Source organism: Sturnira hondurensis, unplaced genomic scaffold (genome assembly GCF_014824575.4).
Source record: "Sturnira hondurensis isolate 20B ecotype Veracruz unplaced genomic scaffold, ASM1482457v3 Scaffold0021143, whole genome shotgun sequence".
Classification (NCBI taxonomy): domain Eukaryota; kingdom Metazoa; phylum Chordata; class Mammalia; order Chiroptera; family Phyllostomidae; genus Sturnira; species Sturnira hondurensis.
The window spans coordinates 26586157-26607838 of record NW_028093774.1 but is presented as its reverse complement, the minus strand read 5'-3'; the positions used below and the strand labels follow the sequence as shown (position 1 = coordinate 26607838).

Below are 21682 nucleotides of genomic sequence, written 5' to 3'. Positions count from 1 at the left end.
ATTGTCATATTGTAAACTAATAGTGGGATGAAACATGTTTCTTGCATTTGTCCAGTTTTGTTTCCTCTTCTATAAATTGCCTGTTTTCTTTGTTCAGGTTTCTTTTGGCTCAGAAAAGTACTTAAAAGACTGATTGTAATTACAGAGAGGTTTAAGAAAATACTTTTGGCAGAGTCAGATTTATATTTTAACTATATCATTTTTCATATAAGTACACACCCATTTATTTTCTCTTTTCTCAAATTCCGTTAATATAATAGTACTCAATTATTTTTGGCAGAGTCAGATTTATATTTTAACTATATCATTTTTCATATAAGTACACACCCATTTATTTTCTCTTTTCTCAAATTCCGTTAATATAATAGTACTCAATTATTTCATTACTTACCCTGTTACAGCAGAGGTCAAGCTCAAAATACATTCTGAATCAAAGATATGCAGTTAATAAAATACAAACACATTATATTCTAACAAGTTACTTGTGCCCTTTGTGAGTTTTTAGTAGCTGGTGCACAAGAGTTTATTTTCTAGCTATTTTTTCTTGTGGAAAGTTTATGATAAAAACTTTACAGATAAAAACTTATTGAACCTTAATGTTTTAAATGAATGTTTTGTTCATAGATAACAAACCATGGAAATAATTTATAATTAGGACATTGACTATGCATAGCTACTACAGTAGTCATTTTTAAAAATACCAAATATATAGTTCTATTTGCAAATCACTTTGCACAATTCATTTTTCTACATAAGAATTCCAGTGAAAACAGTATTTGGGCATGAGATTAATGTTTGTGTTATATAGACACTTAAAGAATTTTATAAACCTTTTTCTGACAGGTAGAGCTTAACTTCCCTCAAAAGTTCCAATAATTTTTTAGTCTCCCCTAACATGTAATTCATCTCAGGCCCAAAGTTTTTTGGTAAGTGAATTGTTTAACATTTGGCTTGTATTTTTTCACGGAAACATTTATCTGTGTAAATGATTCTCAATCTGGGGGTATATCTGGTCCCCAGGGAACATTTGGAAGTGTCACAACTGGGGGGGTTCTACTGATATGGCGTGAATAGAGGCTAAGGATGCTTCTAAATATCCTATAATGTAGTGAACAGACCCCGCAACAAAGAATTCTGTGGCCCAAAGTGTTAATAGTGCAGAAATTGAAAAGCCCTTATTAATATTGAGTACTATACATTATATAATATATACTATATATAGCGAGAGTAATATTATTGAGGACTCACTAACTGCCATGCACTCTGCCAGGGGCTGGGGACACATGGACAGAAAGTTATGATCTTAGCCCTGGCCACATGGCTCAGTTAGTTATAGTGTTGTCTGGCTATACCAAGGTTGCAGGTTCATTCCCCAGTCAAGGCATGTACAAGAAGCAATGAATGAGCGCACAAACGGGTACAACAACAAAGAAAATGATCTTCTCTCTCCCTCCCTCTCCTTCTTTGTCTCCTCTCTCCCTCCCCTTCTTCCTTCCTCTGTCTCTAAAATCAATAAGTAAAATTTTTTTTAAAGTTATAATCTTAGCACTCAAGGAAGTTACATTATAGTTTGTAAGTGGAAAGAACTGAATAAAATATAACATCATCAGTATAGTAGTGTGTGTATAGTGATATATTAGGACAAGATAAAGTTTATCTGAGGGAATTAGAGAAATGTTCAAAGAAGTGATAATGGAACTGTTTTTGTTGCTGTTTGTACTGTTTTTCTTTTACTTGAATTTACAAAAGGCACACAAATAATATAGTTATAGTTTAATGGATTTTTCAGAAAATGAACAAACCCATGTAACCAGCAGCCTCCAAATCAAGACACCAGAATATGAGCATCCCAAAAGATCCTCGTGTGTCCCCTTTCAGTTACATGCTAACATCAAGAGTAACTACTGTTCTAACTTTTAGTATTACAGATTTTTTTTACTAAACTCTATATAAATGACACCATATACGTAACCTAGTATGTCTGTATTCTTTTGCTCAACACTATGTTCATAAAATTGATTCATATTGTAGAGAATGTATCAATTCTATACAGGCAAAATGGCTGAAATCATAAACCTTCCAATAGGCCAGTCTGGCTACAGACTGGGTTTTGAGAAGTGGCAGGAAAGAACCTAGAGAGGGAGGTGAGGTTATGTGATGGAGACTCTCTGTGTCATATAAAAGGCATTTGGATTTTTCTGTAGAAGGAAATGCAGTATTTTAAAAGATGTTAAACTGGTCAATTTAATATTTGCAATTTAGAAAGACTACTTTGGCAGCAGAATATAGAATGGGTTGAGTGAGAGTAGACTTACTTATACCACCATCAGAAGGTTATTAAAATATTCTGAAAAAAATGCTGAAAATCTAAATGCTGGTAAGGATACAAAGGGATAGATGACTCTCTCAGGGTGGAATTTATATCACTAACTGACTAACTGGTTATGGAGATCACAGAAGGTAGTTTCCTGAGCCAACCTTCAAAATCCTATATGTGTTACTGAAATAGCAATAAAGAAAAATAATAGAATTTGATGTCAGTAATAAAAATTAAATTAAAAGTAATGTCCAAATTTATCTTTAATGTTCATAGTTGTAGAAAATAGTTATCATTAGTCAAAAATGAATAAACTGATGAAAATCTTCATGGAGAATCTGTAGGGAAATTTATTAACAATCTAGACTGATTAATGGTATTGGCCTTTGTTTTCATTTTAATTTAAAATTTAAGTCGTTTTTGTTGTTTCAGATTTTACTAGTTTTACTTTTCACTAAATTTATACATTTAGTGATGAATAAAGTTGTTTTTAGTTCAGTAAGAAAAAAAGAGAGGGTATGCATGCATATGTATGTGTTAAATGAAACAGTTGGGAGAAGAAAGGAGTTAAAATATGCTTAAAATACTGTATCTGTATGAATAAGAAGGAAATTGATTAAAGTAGAATTAGTAGCCTTCCTGGTTGTTATCTCTAGATGGGATGATTATTGCATTTTAATTTGTTTGTGCACGCATCGCTGAAGAGAATAAAGGCAGTAAGTCAGAAAATTCCCAGAAGTTAATGAGCAGTAGTGTCACTTCAAAGATGTATCGCTAGCTATCTGAGACAGTGGTAAAGTTAGTTGTCTCTTTGTGACCTAGAGAATGAGTACAGTTAGCTTTTGGTAACATAGCACTGTCTATCAGTGTTTTGAAAGATAAAGAACTTTAACATGATTTTTTAAGTTGTAAACCCTGTGTTTATAGATAGGATTATTTACCTAGAAAACCCAAAAGAATCAATTGAAAAAGTATTGGAATCAAGAAAAAATTGAGATTGTCTAGAAATGGCAAGGATTGGGTAAAAAGCACATTTTGTTTGGGAGATAAATTGATGCCATCTCTCTGTAGGGCAGTCTGCAATGTGTCATACATTTCAATGTGATAATATAAAAGACATCCATTTCATAGAGGACTAAAGTACTTTACAAATAGTGTATGGTCTGAAATAATTGTTCATTTGGTACTTTGAAAAACCTTCCAACTGTACAACAACTTGACCTAGTAAAAGGACAAACCTTCCGAGGCTACCCTGTAAAAGGACATGCACCGTCAGTCTTGAGATTTACTCTCTGCCCAAAATACCATGAGTTGCATGTCAGAGCATCGGGGAGCAGGCGCTAGAACTATAGGAAGCCAGGACTTGGGAGGGACACAAGGTTCCCTGAGACAGATACTCATAGCACCACTGGTGGTGAGACACTTGTCCTTGGACAGCAGCAATGTGTAAGTCTCAGTTTGGGATTCCCTGAAACTATGAGACCCTGTGGGAGGCCAAAGTGGAAGCCGTTAGTGGTGCCCTCCGGCCAAAGGTAGAGAAGGAAATGATTTTTCTCCAAAGGAAAATTTCCCCAGTTTAAGTTCAACTGTACTCCCAACAGAAGATTGTATGCCTCCAATTATTATGGTATTGATTCAATTCAAATGTAGTGGGTTTCTCACAACTGTATTTCCTTATGTCCTTCTTCCATTCTTTATGCTATTGTTGCTGTAGATTTTAATTTATTTATGCAATAACATGTAACACATTACTGCTGCTATTTTTTGTTTGAGACACTTAATTTCAAAGCAAGTAAATAAAATAAAATTTATTTTACCATCAGTTTTTTTAAAAATCAAGTAATCAATGTGCTACCAAAACACACCAACCACAACTAAGTCAACAAAACCATTATTTAGTAGATGGACTGAAAAAAATGACAATAGCTAGAACTATCAAATATAAAAATATAGGTCATCTAATAATTAGGTGACTGTTATCTTTTATTGTTCATTATGGAGAACTTTTGTTTAGGACAAATGCTAAACCAGACAGGATGCGGACACAACAGAAGTATATGGAACTGTCCATGGCAAGCCAGGATGTATGGTTAACCTGCTTGTGGTGAAATGTCCAAAAGAACGAAAACAGGGTAACAAAGATACATAACAAGAGACCGTCATTTAGGAATGAACAAATTTGGGGGGAGATGATACTCTTAGAAATAAGAAAAATTGTATGTTTAAAAAAAATCAGTAAACAGATAAAAGAGCAGATTAGACCAGCAGAAGAGATAATTAGCATAGTGAAGTATTTGTCTGAGGAAATTACCCAATATTGGAAAAATTACATAAAGACATCATTTCATGGAAATATGAGAGAGACATAGGTATGGAGAATGAAATGAGAAAGACCAAAATATATTACATCATAGCCCAAAAAGGAAAGAATGGAGAAAAGGAAATGATCTTAAAAATAACCAGAGAGAAGGGACAAAGCCCTTATATAGGAATGACAGCAGACAGAATAATAATAAAACAATATTGAAGGCATATTCTTCAGGGTATTTAAAAAGTATTCTTTAAAATATTGAAGGAGTTATATTGGAAATTACTTTGTATAGCTTATCGTTTTTTGTGTACATATGTGAAGTGTTTACTCTGAGGTTCACAATATAATATAGAAATTTGTTCAAAATTTTTATATAGAGACATTTAGAGTATATTCATAAGGTCAGGACAACACTGATACCAAATCCTAGGGTGACATGTACCCATTGCATTTGTGGTTTATATTAAAAGTTGTAAAGTGATTTTTAAATTAAGATAGTATTTGATTTAGAGGCAGAATTGATAGTTCCTAAGTATCTTAGTTGTTTTAAATTTAGTAATCATGTTTGACTTTATTTACTATAGTGTACCATGTATAATACACACTTTTTTGCCCAGATTTTTGAGGGAAAAATAAGGATGTACATTATACCTGGGTATAAGGATTGCATAGAATAGACATAATAATGGGTGTAATAATCCCATGTATAGTGCATACAAAAAACATGAGTGTGCATTATGCACGGTAAAATATGGTACGTATTTTGGTGTACCAAATCATATTTAAAATATTTTAAAATCATATTTTAAATAATTATATTTCAAAAACGAATTAAATATCTTAAATTGTATTATTTTCTTTTTAGTATATTTTTTTTCTTCAATTTTTTTATTTAATTATTTTTCAAGTACAGTTTTCTGTCTATTACTCCCATCCCATCCCACCCCCCATCCTCCCCCCTAGTATATTTAATACTTTAAATTTTTCTAGTGCTACCTGCCATCTCACTTTTATGTTTTGGGGAGCAATTTTTTAAAAAAATCATCATATAATAAAAATAGTATTTTTAATATAAAAATAATACATTAAGAGTTTTGCTTCTCTCAGCTTGGCCTCTTTACTTATTAATAATTTTACTGTTCCACTTAATTGAAAAACTTTGGAAAATCTTGAGCACAATTCATAGCACAATCTTAATATGTCAGGATTGAAAACTCGCTCATTTTTGAGCCTCATGTCATAGTTATCCGTAGTTTAACCAAAAGCAATGTCCTTTATCGTTAAAGATTAATGCCCAGAATGTATAATATTAAACTCAAAACATGACATTGTTCTGAGGTAACACCTCAGTAATTGTGAAGTGACTTTTCGGTTATAATAATGAGCCATATCACTTGTCCTTTGCTTTAATAATCTTTACTGCTTTTAACAGACTAGTATTTTGGATTTCTATTAATTGCCATTTATTTAGCTTTCTGACCTCTGTGAATGACACAAGAACATTTTCATACATAACTTTAAGAATAGACCTATATTTGCCCTGATTGATTTAGGCCAGATTTATTTTGAGCTGCTCAAATGAATTTTCATAACTTTTTACTTCTTTTGAAACAAACATCTCTTTGATGTTTTCTTGTCATTGCTGTTGACAATCAGAGACAGGTCAAGAAGATTAAGGAAAATATTTCTTATTTTGACCTATCATTTTATAATATGAAAAGTTTTTTAAAGTAGAGAATTTGCAGAAGCTGTGATATCTGAAAATTATTCTGAAATAATTATAAAGAGTCTATAGCCCTTGGGCAACCTACGTTAGTAAAAGAAAGAAGAAGAAAAACTCTGGGAAACCAGGATGTGACAGAGTCTAGTATTGTCACCCCCTGATCCTCCCGTTTCTTTGTGTGCTGTCCTTTCCCCCCACAGCAAACTTGGGTAGAGTAGAAGTTTGCCCTTCGTGTCCCAGTGTTGAACAAAGTGTCAGTTGTCTGCTACCCCGCTTAGTGTGCCTGCTTTGAGGATCCTCTGGTGAGGATACTTATATATATTTTAGATATCCTATGTTGGTTGATTCTTGTAAATTTGGTTTGACTCCTGCATATCCTAAGCCACACTTCAGGATATAATTTCTACAGCAGATCATTCATCCAAAATTATCATCAAGGTGGCATTGGAAGAGAAAATATTATAAATGAGTAGCCTTAGGCATGGGGGCGTGTGTGTGTGTTAGTAGGGTGCTCATCTCCACCCGTTCTGACTGGGTGATGGGCAGCCAACTTCTGCCACCCCAGTCCCACCAACTGCCCTGATAGCATCAGCTTTTCAGTTGCCTATAGCCCTGGGAACTCAATTCCAGTCCTAGGGTGTGTGTGTCTGCACCTACACACATACACATTATCCTTAGTTTTATGAAGTGCAATTTTTTATTGTGTCGTACAAGGTTGGACTGCATTTTGACTTCTTTTAAACCATAAACTGGAAGGTGACATAGGCTTTTTTTGGAGAGTGAACTACCATGTTCTGAGCACCATGGTCTGGATGTTCTGAAAGTGTCTGGGATCTTCAGACCTTGAATTGCAGATCTTGATTCTGAAATATCAGCCCAAAATCTCATACCATACAAATACATGTGTCTGTGTGCATGTGTTTATAATGATTCCTTGGAAGATTCTTATAATTATAGAATACAATATTTCTTTTAGTTTTCAAATTAGATTATGCAAAAGAACTGTTATTTAATTTTTTCTTACCTTTTGCAACAGCATGGATGAACCTGGGGGTTATTGTGCTAAGTGAACTAAGTCAGTCAGAGAAGGACAAATATCATATGATCTCATTTATATAAGGAATCTAATGAACAAAATAAAGTGATGAACAAAATAGAGACAGAGGCATGAACACATGAAACAGACTGACAGCTGTCGGGGGTGGGGACAGGGAGGGAGGACTGGATGAAAGAAAGTGAAAGGATTAGCCAAAGAACATATGCACATAACCCATAGACACAGATGACAGTGTGGTGATGGCCAGAGGGAAAAAGGGTGTAGGGGCTGGGTGAAGGCGGGCAAAGGAAAGGAAATGGGGGCATTTGTAATAGTATCAACAATAAAAATTAAAATTTAAAGAGAATTTTTTAATTTTTATTATCATTTTTTCATTCTGCAGTTTTACCTTTTGGTGGCAAAAGATAGCTGCACCTATTTTTTTATTTTTTATTGAATTTATTGAGATGACATTGGTTAATAAAATTATATAGGTTTCAGGTGCACAATTCTATAATTCATCATTTCTATATTGTAATGTGTTCACCACACCAAGTCAAGTCTCCTTCCATCACTATTTCTCCCCCCATGCCCTCTTCTACTTCCCCCTAACCCCTTTTCCCTCCGATAATCAGACTGACGGCTCTCAGACGTGAGGAGGGTTGTGGGGCTGGGTAAAAAAAGTGAAGGGAGTAAGAAAAAAAGTTGCACCTCTGCCCTGGCTGGTGTGGCTCAGTGGATTGAGTACTGGCAACCAAAGGGTCACCAGTTCGATTCCCACTCATGGCACATGCCTGGATTGTGGGCCAGGTCTCCAGTACCTGGTGCATGAGAGGCAACCACACGTTGATATATATATATCTCTCTCTCTCTTTCTCCTTCCCTTTCCCCTTTCTCTAAAAGTAAATAAATAAAATCTTTTTTTAAAGTTATGCCTCTTTTCAGAATAGTTTTTTAAAATTAGGCCTTTGATTATTTTTTAAAAGATTTTATTTATTTATCTTTAGAGGGGAAGGGAAGGAGAGAGGGACAGAAATATCAATGTATGGTTGCCTCTCATACATTCCCTGCTGGGAATTGGCCTGCAACCCAGGCATGTGCCCTGACTGGGAATCGAACTGGATCCTTTGGTTTGCAGGCCTGTGCTCAATCCACTGAGCTACACCAGCCAGGCTTGGCCTTTGATTATTTTTATTCTTTGTTTAAACATTTATCTCCCATATAATAAAGGTAAATATTTTCTTTGATCTAACTTATGTCACTTTTATTTTAACAAATATATATTTTTCTTTTTATATTTCTTGCAGATTATAGCTCACTGAATTTTTAATCCATTCTTATATATGTAGAGACTCTTACAAAGTAGATCTTTCTACTATGAAGTATAAAAATGGTTGGTTTAGCCCTGGCTGGTGTAGCTCAGTGGATTGAGCACAGGCCTGGGAACCAGACGATCGCAGTTCGATTCCCAGTCAGGGCACATGCCTGGGTTGCAGGCTGGTTCCCTGCAGGCCCACTCCCAGCAGGGGACGCAGGAAAGGCAACCATACATTGATGTTTCTCTCCCTCTCTCCTTCCCCTCTAAAGATAAATAAATAAAATTTTTAAAAATAAATAAATAAAAAAATAAAAATGGTTGGTTTAAAATGACTATGGTAAGATCCATCTGTTTAGTATGAGCAGCAGAGCGTTAATTGAGTTGAATAGACTCTTTGTAATCCCCAATTTTACGTCATCCTGAGCCTTATTCCAGTCCTGACAAGAGAAAAGACCCAGGCTGCAGCTTTCAATTTTAGTGTATGGTTGCTATGGAAATTAAAAATTGATATAAACTTATTTGGATTACCAATTTAAACTATTTACCACAAGTGATTATGGACACGCAGTTGTATTTTGTTCATCTTCTCTTAGTTACATTATTGCATTGTTATTTTCTTTTGGACTTAGGTGAAAGCAAAAAGAACAAGATGCTGTTCTTTTTTCTTCAAAAGATGTTTTAAATCTTCTCGGGTTCTTCCCCCAATCTGCTTTAGAGGTTTTGTGGGAATGTCCAAGACTATATATACCTAGTAACTGGTATCTCCAAAACTGTTACTTGATAAATATTAAGTTCTCAAGATTCTTCCTGATGTGTTTCATTCATCAGACATCTGGTAATTCATACATACTCAAAACAGACATACTCATAGCTTCTACACTGCTTACTATAGACCTGTCAATTTTCATAGTTGCCTTGACTATCTATAACCGCATGTTCTTCAATATAGGTGACTTTAGATTTGTGCTTTAGTACAAATAATAGTCCCAACATTTGTGAAGTACTTGCTCTGCATTAGGAGTGACACTGAGTTTTGTATGTTCTGTCTCATTTAAACAGAGGAAGAGATCCTTTCTATACCTTAACAGGAGATAGTGACTTATAAACTAAAAGTATGTAATAAAAGATTAATGGATTAAGTTCAGAACTGGTGTCTACAAGTCCTAAATTTCCTATTGATTTACTCACTCTGTGGCTTTGGATTAGTCATAAAATTTATTGTTGTGTCTATTTCTTCACTCACAAAAAGAGAAGTAATATAATATATTTCCTCTGTATTATGTTATACAGGAACATGTAACTATTTAAATAGAGAATATAGGTGTTTATAAGAAAGGTACCCTAAATAACTTCTGATGTGAATATTTCTTTAATGATTGAATTATGTAGCTAAGTAATAGTATTCGTGTTTAGCTTGCCAATGTAATGAATAAGAGAAATAAGTTTTTTCAGAGCATTATAAATTTATATGGTGTATAATATTAATACTAGTATTATAAGTATTGTGACATTCTTTTAGTTAACTAAAAATGCTTTCTATGTAGTGCTAACACTTTAGTTTTTAAGCAGGGTAACAAATATCATTATCTCTTTTTACAAATGGAAAACTGAGAGAAATAAATTTCTGGAAGCATAACAAAAGCTGATATTCACTTAACATGTGAATAATAAAGGATGATTAGATTATAGGTGGTGAACAACAGGCCTGATCATAAAGTGAGAAGTTAGAAGCTCTGAAATCTTTAGAGGAACAAACTGTAGAGGACAATTATTTATGTGTATACATTTTTTAATCTTTTTAAATAGATAAATTTGTTATTTGATTTCTTATTTTTGAACTTTTTTTAATTTTTGCCTCGTGGAACTTCTGAATTAAGCTTATCTCAAGACAAGAGATAGATCGGATTTCTTTGCTTTTAGGAAGTACTATATCATTTTCCTCTTTCCTCGCTGGCCCCTAATTTGAAACTGAAGGTGGTATGAGATGACAACATGTTATCACCTTATAATAATAATTAAAATAGAAAGGAACTGTTTTTGTGGGATTTTTTCATCTCTTCTCAGCATTTTTTTCACTTATTTCATATTCTTTGCCTCACCTATTTCTTGTTTCTCTCACTTTGTCACTTGTGCCTGTTGTGAGACTCTGGTTTTGCAGAAAGAGAACCAAACATGGCAATTTCATGTTTCTAATGTGGGTACTTTCTAAAGGTGCCAGCAGTGAGAAAGTTAAGGTGTTTAAGAACAGCCTAAAGTTATATTATTGTGTGAACATTAAAAACTTGCACTGTTTTGGCCTGGCTGGTGTAGCTCAGTGGATTGAACAGGGGCCTATGAACCAAAGGATTGAGGTTCGATTCCCAGTCAGGGCACATGCCTGGGTTGCAGGCCAGTTCCTAGCAGGGGACTCACAAGAGGCAACCATACATTGATATTTCTCTCTCTCTCTCCTTCCCTTCCCCTCTAAAGATAAATAAATAAAAATATTTTTTTAAAAAACTTGCACTGTTTTTATTAAACCATGTGTAATCTTTAATACAGTGGAAATTCAACATATAGATTTTTTAGGAAACTGTTAGATTTCTGCATATATACTACTAACCTAATATAATATTGAATGCCAATTGTAACTGAAAAATGAAATAGAAGTCGAGAGTACCTGGTGTAGACAGACTGGGTTATATATTCACCAGTTCACTGGCTAAACAACAGCCTTTCAATACTGTTTCAAATTGGATCATCTTCCAACTTCATCTTGCTTCAGATTTGAGTAACAGGTTATTTCCCCATTATCTACATATGAATTAACTTTTGAGGAGCATGAATGAATAACATTTTTCCCTATATAGTTGAAAGACATATAACCAACACCCAACCATAAGAGATAACTTTGTTTTTCACACAATGCCAAAAATAAGTAAATGCATGTTACAGATATAAAAATGCTAATAATCCATTGAAATACCACTATTCTTTCACATTTACCTGGAGTGAGATATAGAGTAATACTGTTTACATAAGTAGAATATAAAGATATGTATTCTTGTGAAATCTTATAAAGTATAATTTTTTACCTGAGCTCCCTAATTTTTTGTATGATAATATTTTATATTTATTTAATTAATTTTTAGATAAAGGAGGAAAGCAATATGAATAATCACTGCATACAGAAAATGTGTTACAGCTAAGGAGTGATCAGTGCTGTGTACTCAAGTTGGTTGGTTATTTAATAAAAGTTGGGATCTAAATATTAGCAAACGGGCAGATTTTTTTCATAAAATATCTGGTTTATATAGGAGGTATGTTCTCAGTGGCTCAACAATTAGTTTTTACTCTAACATTGAAGTAAATAATTTTCTTCCGTCAGACAAATTGGTTGGCTTGCTTTAGGGACCGTGTTGTACATGAAACATCTTTAAACATTAGAACCTTACTTAGCACAGTATTACATTAATTCAGTGATGCCTTTGGGAGCTGAAATGAACTGTAGAAACAGTAGAATTGACTGGGCGTCTCGTGCTTGTTGGAAAATATACTTGTATGTTCACAGAATGGAATGGAAGATAAAATTGCCAGCAGTACTTAAACTTTTACTCTTTTTTTAAATTTTTAAATTGTTTTTCAAGTATAGTCTTGAAAAGACTATACTATAGTCTGCCTTTACTCTTTTTTATTTAGCTTTCTCTCTACATTTATACTGTCTCCTTTTATTTTTTGTCATAACCAGATCTTATTTAAATATCGTACAACTTTAACTGAAAATGTTTAAGAAGGAGGCTAAAACTTCATGGAAAAAACACATTATCATCAGATCATATTTCCCTGAAATATGAGAACCTCTCCTCTGACCATGTCCTATCTTAATAGCTTTACAACATTATTAATAGCCATTAGATGATGTTTCAAAGATTTTCTTTGTTACTTAAGATTATTTAATCAGCAGAGGGCACTGCAGTAATTATTACAAGGAAATTCTATTAAATCTACATGTAGTCAAATAACAAGCATGTAGATATTATTATAAATTATGCTCTTAGTAAATGCCTATAAAAATAATTAAAAGCACTAGACTAAGTGCTTTTTCACAATCACCATGCTTATAAGGAATTTGTACATATTTACATGTAGCTGTTGGGTGTCCTGGAAATATTTGAACATAATTGTCTGTTAGCAATAACATTTTTTAAGGTCATTTTTCCTGTGAAATTACAACTGGACCTGAATTTCACTGGCAAGTTCCCTGGCCTACACAATCATTGTTTATGCACACTTTTTTTTTCCTGCAACTTTGAGCAGTCTTTGAAGCATCTTTCTGACTTTAATGTTATCTTCAAAGTGTCAAGGGTAAAATTAAAAGATCATAGTAAGTGATTTTCCATAAGAAGTTGCAACTTCCATAGTTTAGAAAGTATTTAGAAGTTAAAGATAAAAGCTGGATCCAATTAAACTTCATTGTTTTAGACTCTTCTAGTTCAGAAAAGGTTATATCTGAAGTAGGGATATAAATTTCTACTATTGCTCAAGGAAAAAGAATTTGATAATCAAATTAATAATGTGTAAGAAAGTGGGAATGTTAAGCTAATTAAGAAAAATGATTTCAAACTTTTAATGGCATCCTTTTTGCCACTGATTATGAATAGTTTATTGATAATGAATAATTGTTATCTACATGGATAAAAATGACATGGGTAACCTTCATTATCTGTAGCAAACTAACTAGTGTACACAATTGAAAGGATAAAGCTACATTTGTTAAAACTATTCTTTTGTTTGAATATTTAATAATTTAGATCATTTTTTTTTGTTTTATTTTCTTGTTCTTTTTCTTCTAGTTGTGCCTTCCCATCTATGGTTTATAGATGCTTTCACCAGCTCTTACTCCGCTGACTCCTACCTCCCACATCATTTGACCTCCTGTTCCCTTTAGATGTCACTATTTCAGTGTTCTGCTTCCTGCCCCCATTTGCCAACACTCTGAAATTTAGGTTCTTGCTCTCCATTCTCTCTTCCTTTATCTTTAGTTATCAGCCACTGTTTATAGGTTTGGTTTCTGGATTTTTGTATTCCGTTCTCTAACCAGTATGATCAAAACTACAAGATGTGAGGTCAATTGGAAAGTAGAGACATAGAGTTGACATGTATTGAATACCTACTCTGTGCTAGGTGATTTACTTCCATCATTTAGTTCGCATAAGATATAGGTATGTTTTATCATTATCTCCATTTTATCCATCATTACACTGAAGCTCAGCAAGATTAAATATTTTGTTCTAATGCACTGAACAACTGAGTGATAAAGTCAGGTTTCAAACCCATATTGGTTCACTCATTCATGAATTATTTTATTCGACAAGATTTATTGGAGTATACAGACTACATGTTGAGTATTGTACTAGGTGCTGCAATGCGTCCAGCCTGTGTTCTTATGGACCTTGACTATGTAGTGGCATTATATGGTGATCTCACTGCTGTGCCACACAGCTTAAGAGGAAGAGAAAATAAAAAGGAAATAGAAGGTTCCAGTGTTTCATGGAAAAGATATGTTTGACCTAGATGTGAGAAAGGCCTAATTTGTGCATTAATAAGGGATACCCCATAGAAAAGGCTTGTGTGTGTCTGGTCCCAAAGAGTCTGACAATCTCTATCACCATTGTCAGCACCAATGCCTTTTAGTGACATCAACACAATATACATTTTCCTTTTCTGCTCTAAAAATACAAGATTTATGTCTCTAAGCCAGAATTCTCTAGAAAGTCTTCAGAAAGAATTAACTGTCCTCCCTAAATTATGTTTGGAAAAAGATGAAGACCTGTGTAAAGAATACATAATGTTCATTAATCCATCCATTATATATATATATATCCTATATATATATCATATATATATATCCTAAAATTAATTCAGATAATGTACCCAAATATATAAAACACAACTTTTAATAAGATAAATGTGGAAAAATAAGATGAAACTAGTTTGTGTTCAGGAAGCCTACTAAAAAGGTATCTCTGAATTTGTCTCTGTCCTCTAGGGTAACTTTTTTTTATTGTTGTTCTATTACAATTTTCACAATTCCCCCCGTTGCTCTCTCCTGCCCACCAATCCCAGTCAGTCCCCACCCTGTTGTCCATGACCATGGGTCATTTATACCTGCTTCTTGACTAGAGCCATCCCCTTCTTTCCCCTGCCCCCTCCTTCTCCTCTGGTTACTTCATTCACAAGCCACATAATTTTTTTTAAAATACTGGTAGCACAGAAAAGAACCCATTTCTAGTTGTGACACTTAAATTGTGAACTTTCTCCTATAGATTCTCTCTTAAAGTGAACCACAATGTGGTAAACAATGGCCTCAAATACTTTCTAATATAAATATGCATTTCACTAAGACATTTCATTGGCTTCAATTGCATGCCTCAAAAGAAACATCCAATAAAACAATTATTTGAAAAGTGAGATGAGGCATTACAGGTGGTCCACTGTGATCTGGCCAAAACCAATTGTATATTTTAGAGTAGGGGTGTCAAACTCAGTTTCACGGGGTGGGATGGGGCACATCACCCTCACAGTTGCCTTCAAAGAGCCAAATATAATTTCAACTCCTTAACAGTTAAAGGACTAGTTACACTTATACAGTCCTAAATTATTTCAGCCCTTTGAAGGCAACTGTAAGGCTGATGTGGCCCCCGGTGAAAATGAGTTTGACACCCCTGTTTTAGAGTCTCCAGAAAATTTGATGAATTGCATCCCCTTTAGGTAGTTTTCAAATATAATTTGCCAATTGAGTTTTTTATGTACTAGGTGACAGTGAGTTGACACACTCTTCTATGTTTGTTTTCATTAATGCAACATCAATGTGTAAATTATTCCTATAACAGTAGATAGCCTAATAACTAATATAGAGATGGATAAATATTTCATCCATCTCTTTCAGTGAAAGACTGCCTCTTAGCTATATGTCGATATTTTCTTCCCTTATCTTTAAAGTATGCTGCTATACTTTGGAGTATATCATTATAACATGGAAATAGTGTTTCTTCTCAAGATACCTCAAAATCATACCAAGTAGATTGGATTTGGAAAACAAGGGATAGATTCTGGATAAAGCAAGCTTGACAGTTTTTAACTATATTTTTAAAAGAAAGTAATCAACTCCCAAATTTAGAAATTTAAGAATTTCCTTTTGTCCTGCCTCTGGCCCTCTATTCTAAAGCACATTTTATTGAAAAGCATTTTGGTAGTGTTAGTTTCCTTTAAAAATTAGGGGATGGGAAGTTAGGGGGTAGAAGGATTGAGCATAAAGGAAAAAAGACGCATGAACATTGTCAAAATTACAATCACAACAGGGAAGTGATTGCGGTGTGGGGGGGCGGGGATAAGGAGACTAAATGGTAATGGATAAAGTATAATAAAGATTATATTTTTTACAATTCTGCTGTTGTTAAGCATTGTAGATTACATCAACTTTAGTAGTCCTTTCTTTTGTATAATTCTAAGGGATTAACTAATTTACATTATCTTAAAACGTATTTATGGTATCAACTGACTTCTAACACATACTTGAGGTAAAATAACTGCTTTGCCCAGTCCTCAACCAAAATTTTTCCCAGAGCTGCAATCTTATTTAGGAGTATCTCTCTACTTCTAATTAAATATTGAAATATGAACCTTTCCCTCTGTTACTCTGTAATTTACTTTTTATTTTATTTGCATTTTTCTTATGTACTGGAACATTTTCTTTTACCAATTTCATTTTTTATCGCCTCCAAGTATTAAAATCTGTTATATCTATACAAACAAACAGAGGTTTAGAAATTGATTAAATCATATATTTCACTTCTAAGTTTTAACCTAAATCTTATATTTACCATCACAGAATAATAAATATAAGCCTATTTTGGTTCACCTTTAGAAAATGAAATTTTCCTGTCTCCTTAATTAGCTTATCCCAGATTTAAACACACTTGTCTGAAGAATGCCCTTTCTCAAAACTTCTGTTATATGATTAAAGCCTATCACTTTATTAATTATTGTTAAAACAGTTCATTTATATTGAAGATATGTAATCCAGAGCTTTTCTTTTACCCAATACACAGGAAAAGTTGACTGGTGACCTTTTCAGTTCTTTTTCATTATATCATAAAATGAGAGCTAGGAGAGATACAAAATCATCTCAGGTTTTCATGGACTTATTATTTCAAGAGTAATTGACCCAAAAAAAACCCTGATTTCTTACCCTATGAAAATCTATTGTGCTATTATAGCAGTCTCTGATACTTCCTTTTAAAATTCAGGTGATTAGGCAATATGAGACTTTTATCAAACACTTCTGAGTTGTAAAGGATAAGAAAGGTCTGCTGAAAGACCCCCCCTCCCCCCGCCCCGCATCCTGGTCCTGAGCTCCTATTCAGTGGTCCCAAAGAACTGAGTCTCAATGCCTTAAAAAAATGTTTGAGGATGTACAAAGAATGATTTATAGAAAGCATGGTTTATAATTATTTTGAAGTTACTTTTACTACACTGCATTCCTTCTTTTTGGCTAATTTCACTCAGTTTACTATTTAATCTTTAATTACAGGCCACAAAAGAAGTAATAGAACGGGAAGCGCCAGGGATGGCCCTGGCAATGCTGATGGGATCACTTAATGTTACACCTCTGGGCATGCTCTCTAGGTAAGAAAGTCACCAACATGTTACAAGGAAAATTAATTCCTTGCCACTGGTCACTACAATAGACTGACAAACACAAGAACCTTGAGTTGTAACACTTAAGTTTGCCCTATTTGTTCCCCAGAATTAAAAATCTTAGTATTCTGTCCAGCCAAATCTTGGCCATAGTTGCTTTCAAATTCCTTTTCATTTTCATACTATATTTAAAGTTTTAAAAAGTATTATATTACTGCTAAAGGTTGTCAATACTAACCCAGAGGAGAGACCAGTTTATTAAAATGTAAAATTATTCTTTTTTGTGATTATGTGCCATCATTAATATTCACTAACTGTCATTAACTCCTAATTTAGTAAAACTAAGCAGTAGAGTTTTATAAATAAGTTATTTTCATTTACGTTAGGAACTTTTATTCCAATTCTTAACTAGAGATATTAATATGTAGGCCATGAAAAAAGCTCAACTAATGATGTATTATTATTATATTAAATTAGTACATTTAAATCTATGCCCTTGTTGACATAGATGTTGAGATCCATACTCAATTTGATGGTTTAGTTACTTATTGGTTATTACTTTAGCAACTGTTAGATTAAAATTCCCTTTAATGATGACAATATATACCATTTCAGTTAAAGACAGAACTGTCAACCTAGTGAGAATCTGTTGATTTAATAACTTGATTGAATAGACATTTGACCTCAGAGCAACCTAAATGCACAGCAACTTTAAAATTTAAACATTTCACAATTATCATTTATAGCCATGTGTTGATCCTGTGTGCAATATGACTATAAAAGTAAATATATGCATTTAATGCATAGGATATGAGTCATAATATCCTTTCTGTTACTTGGACTAAGTTTATATCCCATTAATGGCAGCCATTTGAAGCATAGCTACTAGGAAATGTGAATGGTCATTAGATACTGTATTTCCTTTGCTCCCACATGTCCTGTACTGTAACATTTTATTTTAGTAAGAGCAAAAATAGGATTAAAGTGGAAGCATAGAGATTTTAAATTTAAAAGTCCATGCTGATCTTTAAGGAGCTCATATTGATTTTTTTATTCTGTCTGTTTTTTAACCCTTTCTCATGTTACCTACACATGAATTCCAGGGGTCACCTTTGGTCCCTTTTCTCTATGGAATTAAGTGTGGTGATCTTTGAGCACAGAAAGCTCTTGTTGGCATACAAGACATAAAGTCAAGAAAGACAAACTTTATTTCTTGTTAATTTTTTTATAATAAAAATTCTAAGTTAGCACACATGGTAATGCTGTATTTGTCAGGCCCCATATTAACCATTAGGGATACTCAGGGTAGAAAAAGAAATAAGGTCTGGTCATTACCTTAAGGATCCCACAGTGAGCCTGGAAAACTTGTTCTTCACATCTGTTGAAGTAACTCCTTAAATTGACTATAGCTTTCTTGATCTATTATAGAAATATTACTTTTTGTGTTATTGAAAGATTTTTCCTTTCTACCTTTTGAATCTACATAATTAATGAGCACTGGACTGCTGAGTAAGTGGAAAATTAATCAGCATGAGCTGATCCTAAGTACTTTGTGTAAGCTCATCATCTTTATACTGAAGGCTTTGAAAATTAAAGCATACAAAGAAGGATAACAGATTCCACTGACTTTTCTTTTTGTTCACTGCTGACTTAATTGAAAGTTTTCACAGATTTCAAACAGATAATAGTCTACATGAATTATAGAAAAGGGAATTGTAGAATATTTCCATGAATGTTTATTTTTTGTGGCTTTTGAAGCTTTTCCCTCCTAAAACATCCGTGATTAGATCAATGCTTTCTTTCTACAGCATTTTTACCTCATCTGTAATTTGGGCTTCGTACGTGCTTCTATTGTAACACCTGCTATATTGTAGTTATTTACTTACTTGTCTACATTACCTAGTTTGCATAAAATTCTAATGGGCAGGAGCTTCATCTTATTCACTTTTACATCCTCAGCCCCCAAAACAACTTTTGACAGATAGTAAGTACTCAAAAAATGTTTTGTTATGGTTACTATTGATAAATCAATATTTCATTCTAGTTCTAACAGAATTTTTTTGAGGTAATGTATCATGTTGGTGCCTTGCATTCCTGTTTTTATCTCTAGAGAGCAGAGTTAAATAATAACTCTAAAATCACCAAATCTGTTTCAAATCATTTTTATCTATTTGATTACTTAACATCCTACAGGTTTTCTGTGCAAGTAAGTTGGAAAATAATATGGAGTAATGGTTAAGAGCATAAACTCTGAAGTCAGACAGGTGACATGGGTTCTATTCTGGCTCTACTACTTACTAGCTATTTAACGTCTTTTTTGTTTTTTTCTTTGTATAACGAGGATATTAATAGTACTAATCTTCTTTGGATTAAATGAGTGAATCCTTATAAAGTGCTTAGAAAGACAACTGATTTATAATGTCTTATTTAAGTGTTAATTATTGTGTTGTTATTGACTGAGAGTTCCAGTTCTTAGATCTGCTGGAGAGATCTTCTGATAGCTTTCCTTCATCTGAAAATACCTTTTTCTTACCTTCATTCCTGAAGGATATTTTCAGTAGGTAGAGAATTCTGAATCAGTAGCTCTTTTCTTTCAGCCCATATTCCTACATATTCAGTTTCATGATTCCTACCAAAATTTAAGCAATTCAGAGAAAACAATGCTAATAAGGAAAGTTATAGCTGTAAATGTTTACATTTAAGAAAAAAGATTTTAGAACAACTACCTAACATTACAGCTTAAGGAACTAGAAAAAAAAAGAATAAACAAAACCCAAAGCTAGCAAAGGGAATAAAATAATAAAGATTAAAGCAGAAATAAATAAAATAGAAAATCAAAAACACTACAGAAAAAAATAAACTAAACCAAATACTGGGCCTTCAAAAAGATCAACAAAGTTGACAAACTTTGCTATATTGACTAAGAAAAAAAGAGATGTAAACTACTAAACTCAGAAATGAAAGTGGGAACATTACTACCATTTCTACAGAAATAAAATGACTGTAAAAGACTACTGTGAACAATTGTATGCCGGTAAATTAGATAACCTAGATGAAATGGACAAATTCCTACAAACACAAAGCCAAGTAGATTGAATCACAAAGAAATAGAAAATCCAAATTGCTCTATAAGATCTATAACTAGTAAGGAAATTGAATCAGTAATCAAAAACCCACCAATAAATAAAATGCCTATATTAGATGGCTTCACTAAATAATTCTGCCTAACATTTTTTAAAAATGGACACTAATCCTTCTCAAACACTCCCAAAATTTGGAAAGGGAATACTTCCTAACTAATTCTATGAGGCCAGCACTATCCAGATAAGAAAGATAGACAAAAAGTACAAGAAAACTACAAACCAATATTCTTTATGAACATCGGTGCAAAAATATTCAACAATATACTAGAAAAACAAATTCAGCAGCATTTTAAAAGAATTATGCACCATGTCCAAGTGGAATTTATCTTTAGAAAGCAAGGATAGTTCATCATACAAAAGAGCAATCAGTGTAATATACTACAGTTACAAAATAAAGGATAAAAATACACTTCAGCATCTCAGTTGATACAGAAAAATCATTTGACAAAACTGATTCATGTTAATGACACTTGAAAAATGCAAGTAGAAAAAATCACCTTACCGTAACAAAGGGATATATTTCCCAGAGCATTCTACGCATTCAGTGCAACCCTTATCAGAATTTCATGGCATTTTCCATAGAAATAGAACAAATAATCCTAATAGAACCATAAAAGAAGCCAGATAGCCAAAGTAGCTTTACAAAAAAGAAAAATCACTTCCTTACTTTAGACTGTATTACAAAGCTAGAGTAATCAAGACAGTATGGTACTGCATAAAAACAGACACACAGATAGGTGGAACAAAATAGAGAACCCATAAATAAATACACATATATATGGCCTACTAATTTAAGACAAAGGGACCAAGAATATACAATAGGGAAAGGATAGTCTCAATAAATGTTGGGAAGACTAGATAGCCACATGCAAAAGAATGAGATAGGACCACTATCTTACATCATAACACAAAAATCAACTCAGTATGGATTAAAGACTTGAATGTAATACTTGAAGCTATACTCTTGGAAGAAAACATTAGGAATAAGATCCTGAATATCATTCTCAGCAGTACTTTTCTGGAATTGACTTCAAAAGCAAAGCCAATAAATCAAAAACCAGCAAGTAGAACATCAAACTGAAAAGCTATGCAGCAAAGGAAACCACTAACAAAATAAAAAGGCAGCCTGCAAAATGGGAGAAGATATTTGCAAGT

At 33.3% G+C, this 21682-nt stretch overlaps 1 protein-coding gene across 4 annotated transcripts in view; it reads left to right on the top strand.

The window, feature by feature from the left end:
- Nucleotides 1-21682, top strand: part of GPHN (gephyrin) — a 478645-nt gene that overhangs the window by 233063 nt on the left and 223900 nt on the right. For all 4 annotated transcript variants that reach the window (XM_037031472.1, XM_037031470.1, XM_037031473.1 and 1 more), the window contains exon 5: nucleotides 17278-17372. In XM_037031472.1, the coding sequence (XP_036887367.1) occupies nucleotides 17278-17372 (95 nt within the window). The remainder of the gene's footprint in view (nucleotides 1-17277; nucleotides 17373-21682) is intronic.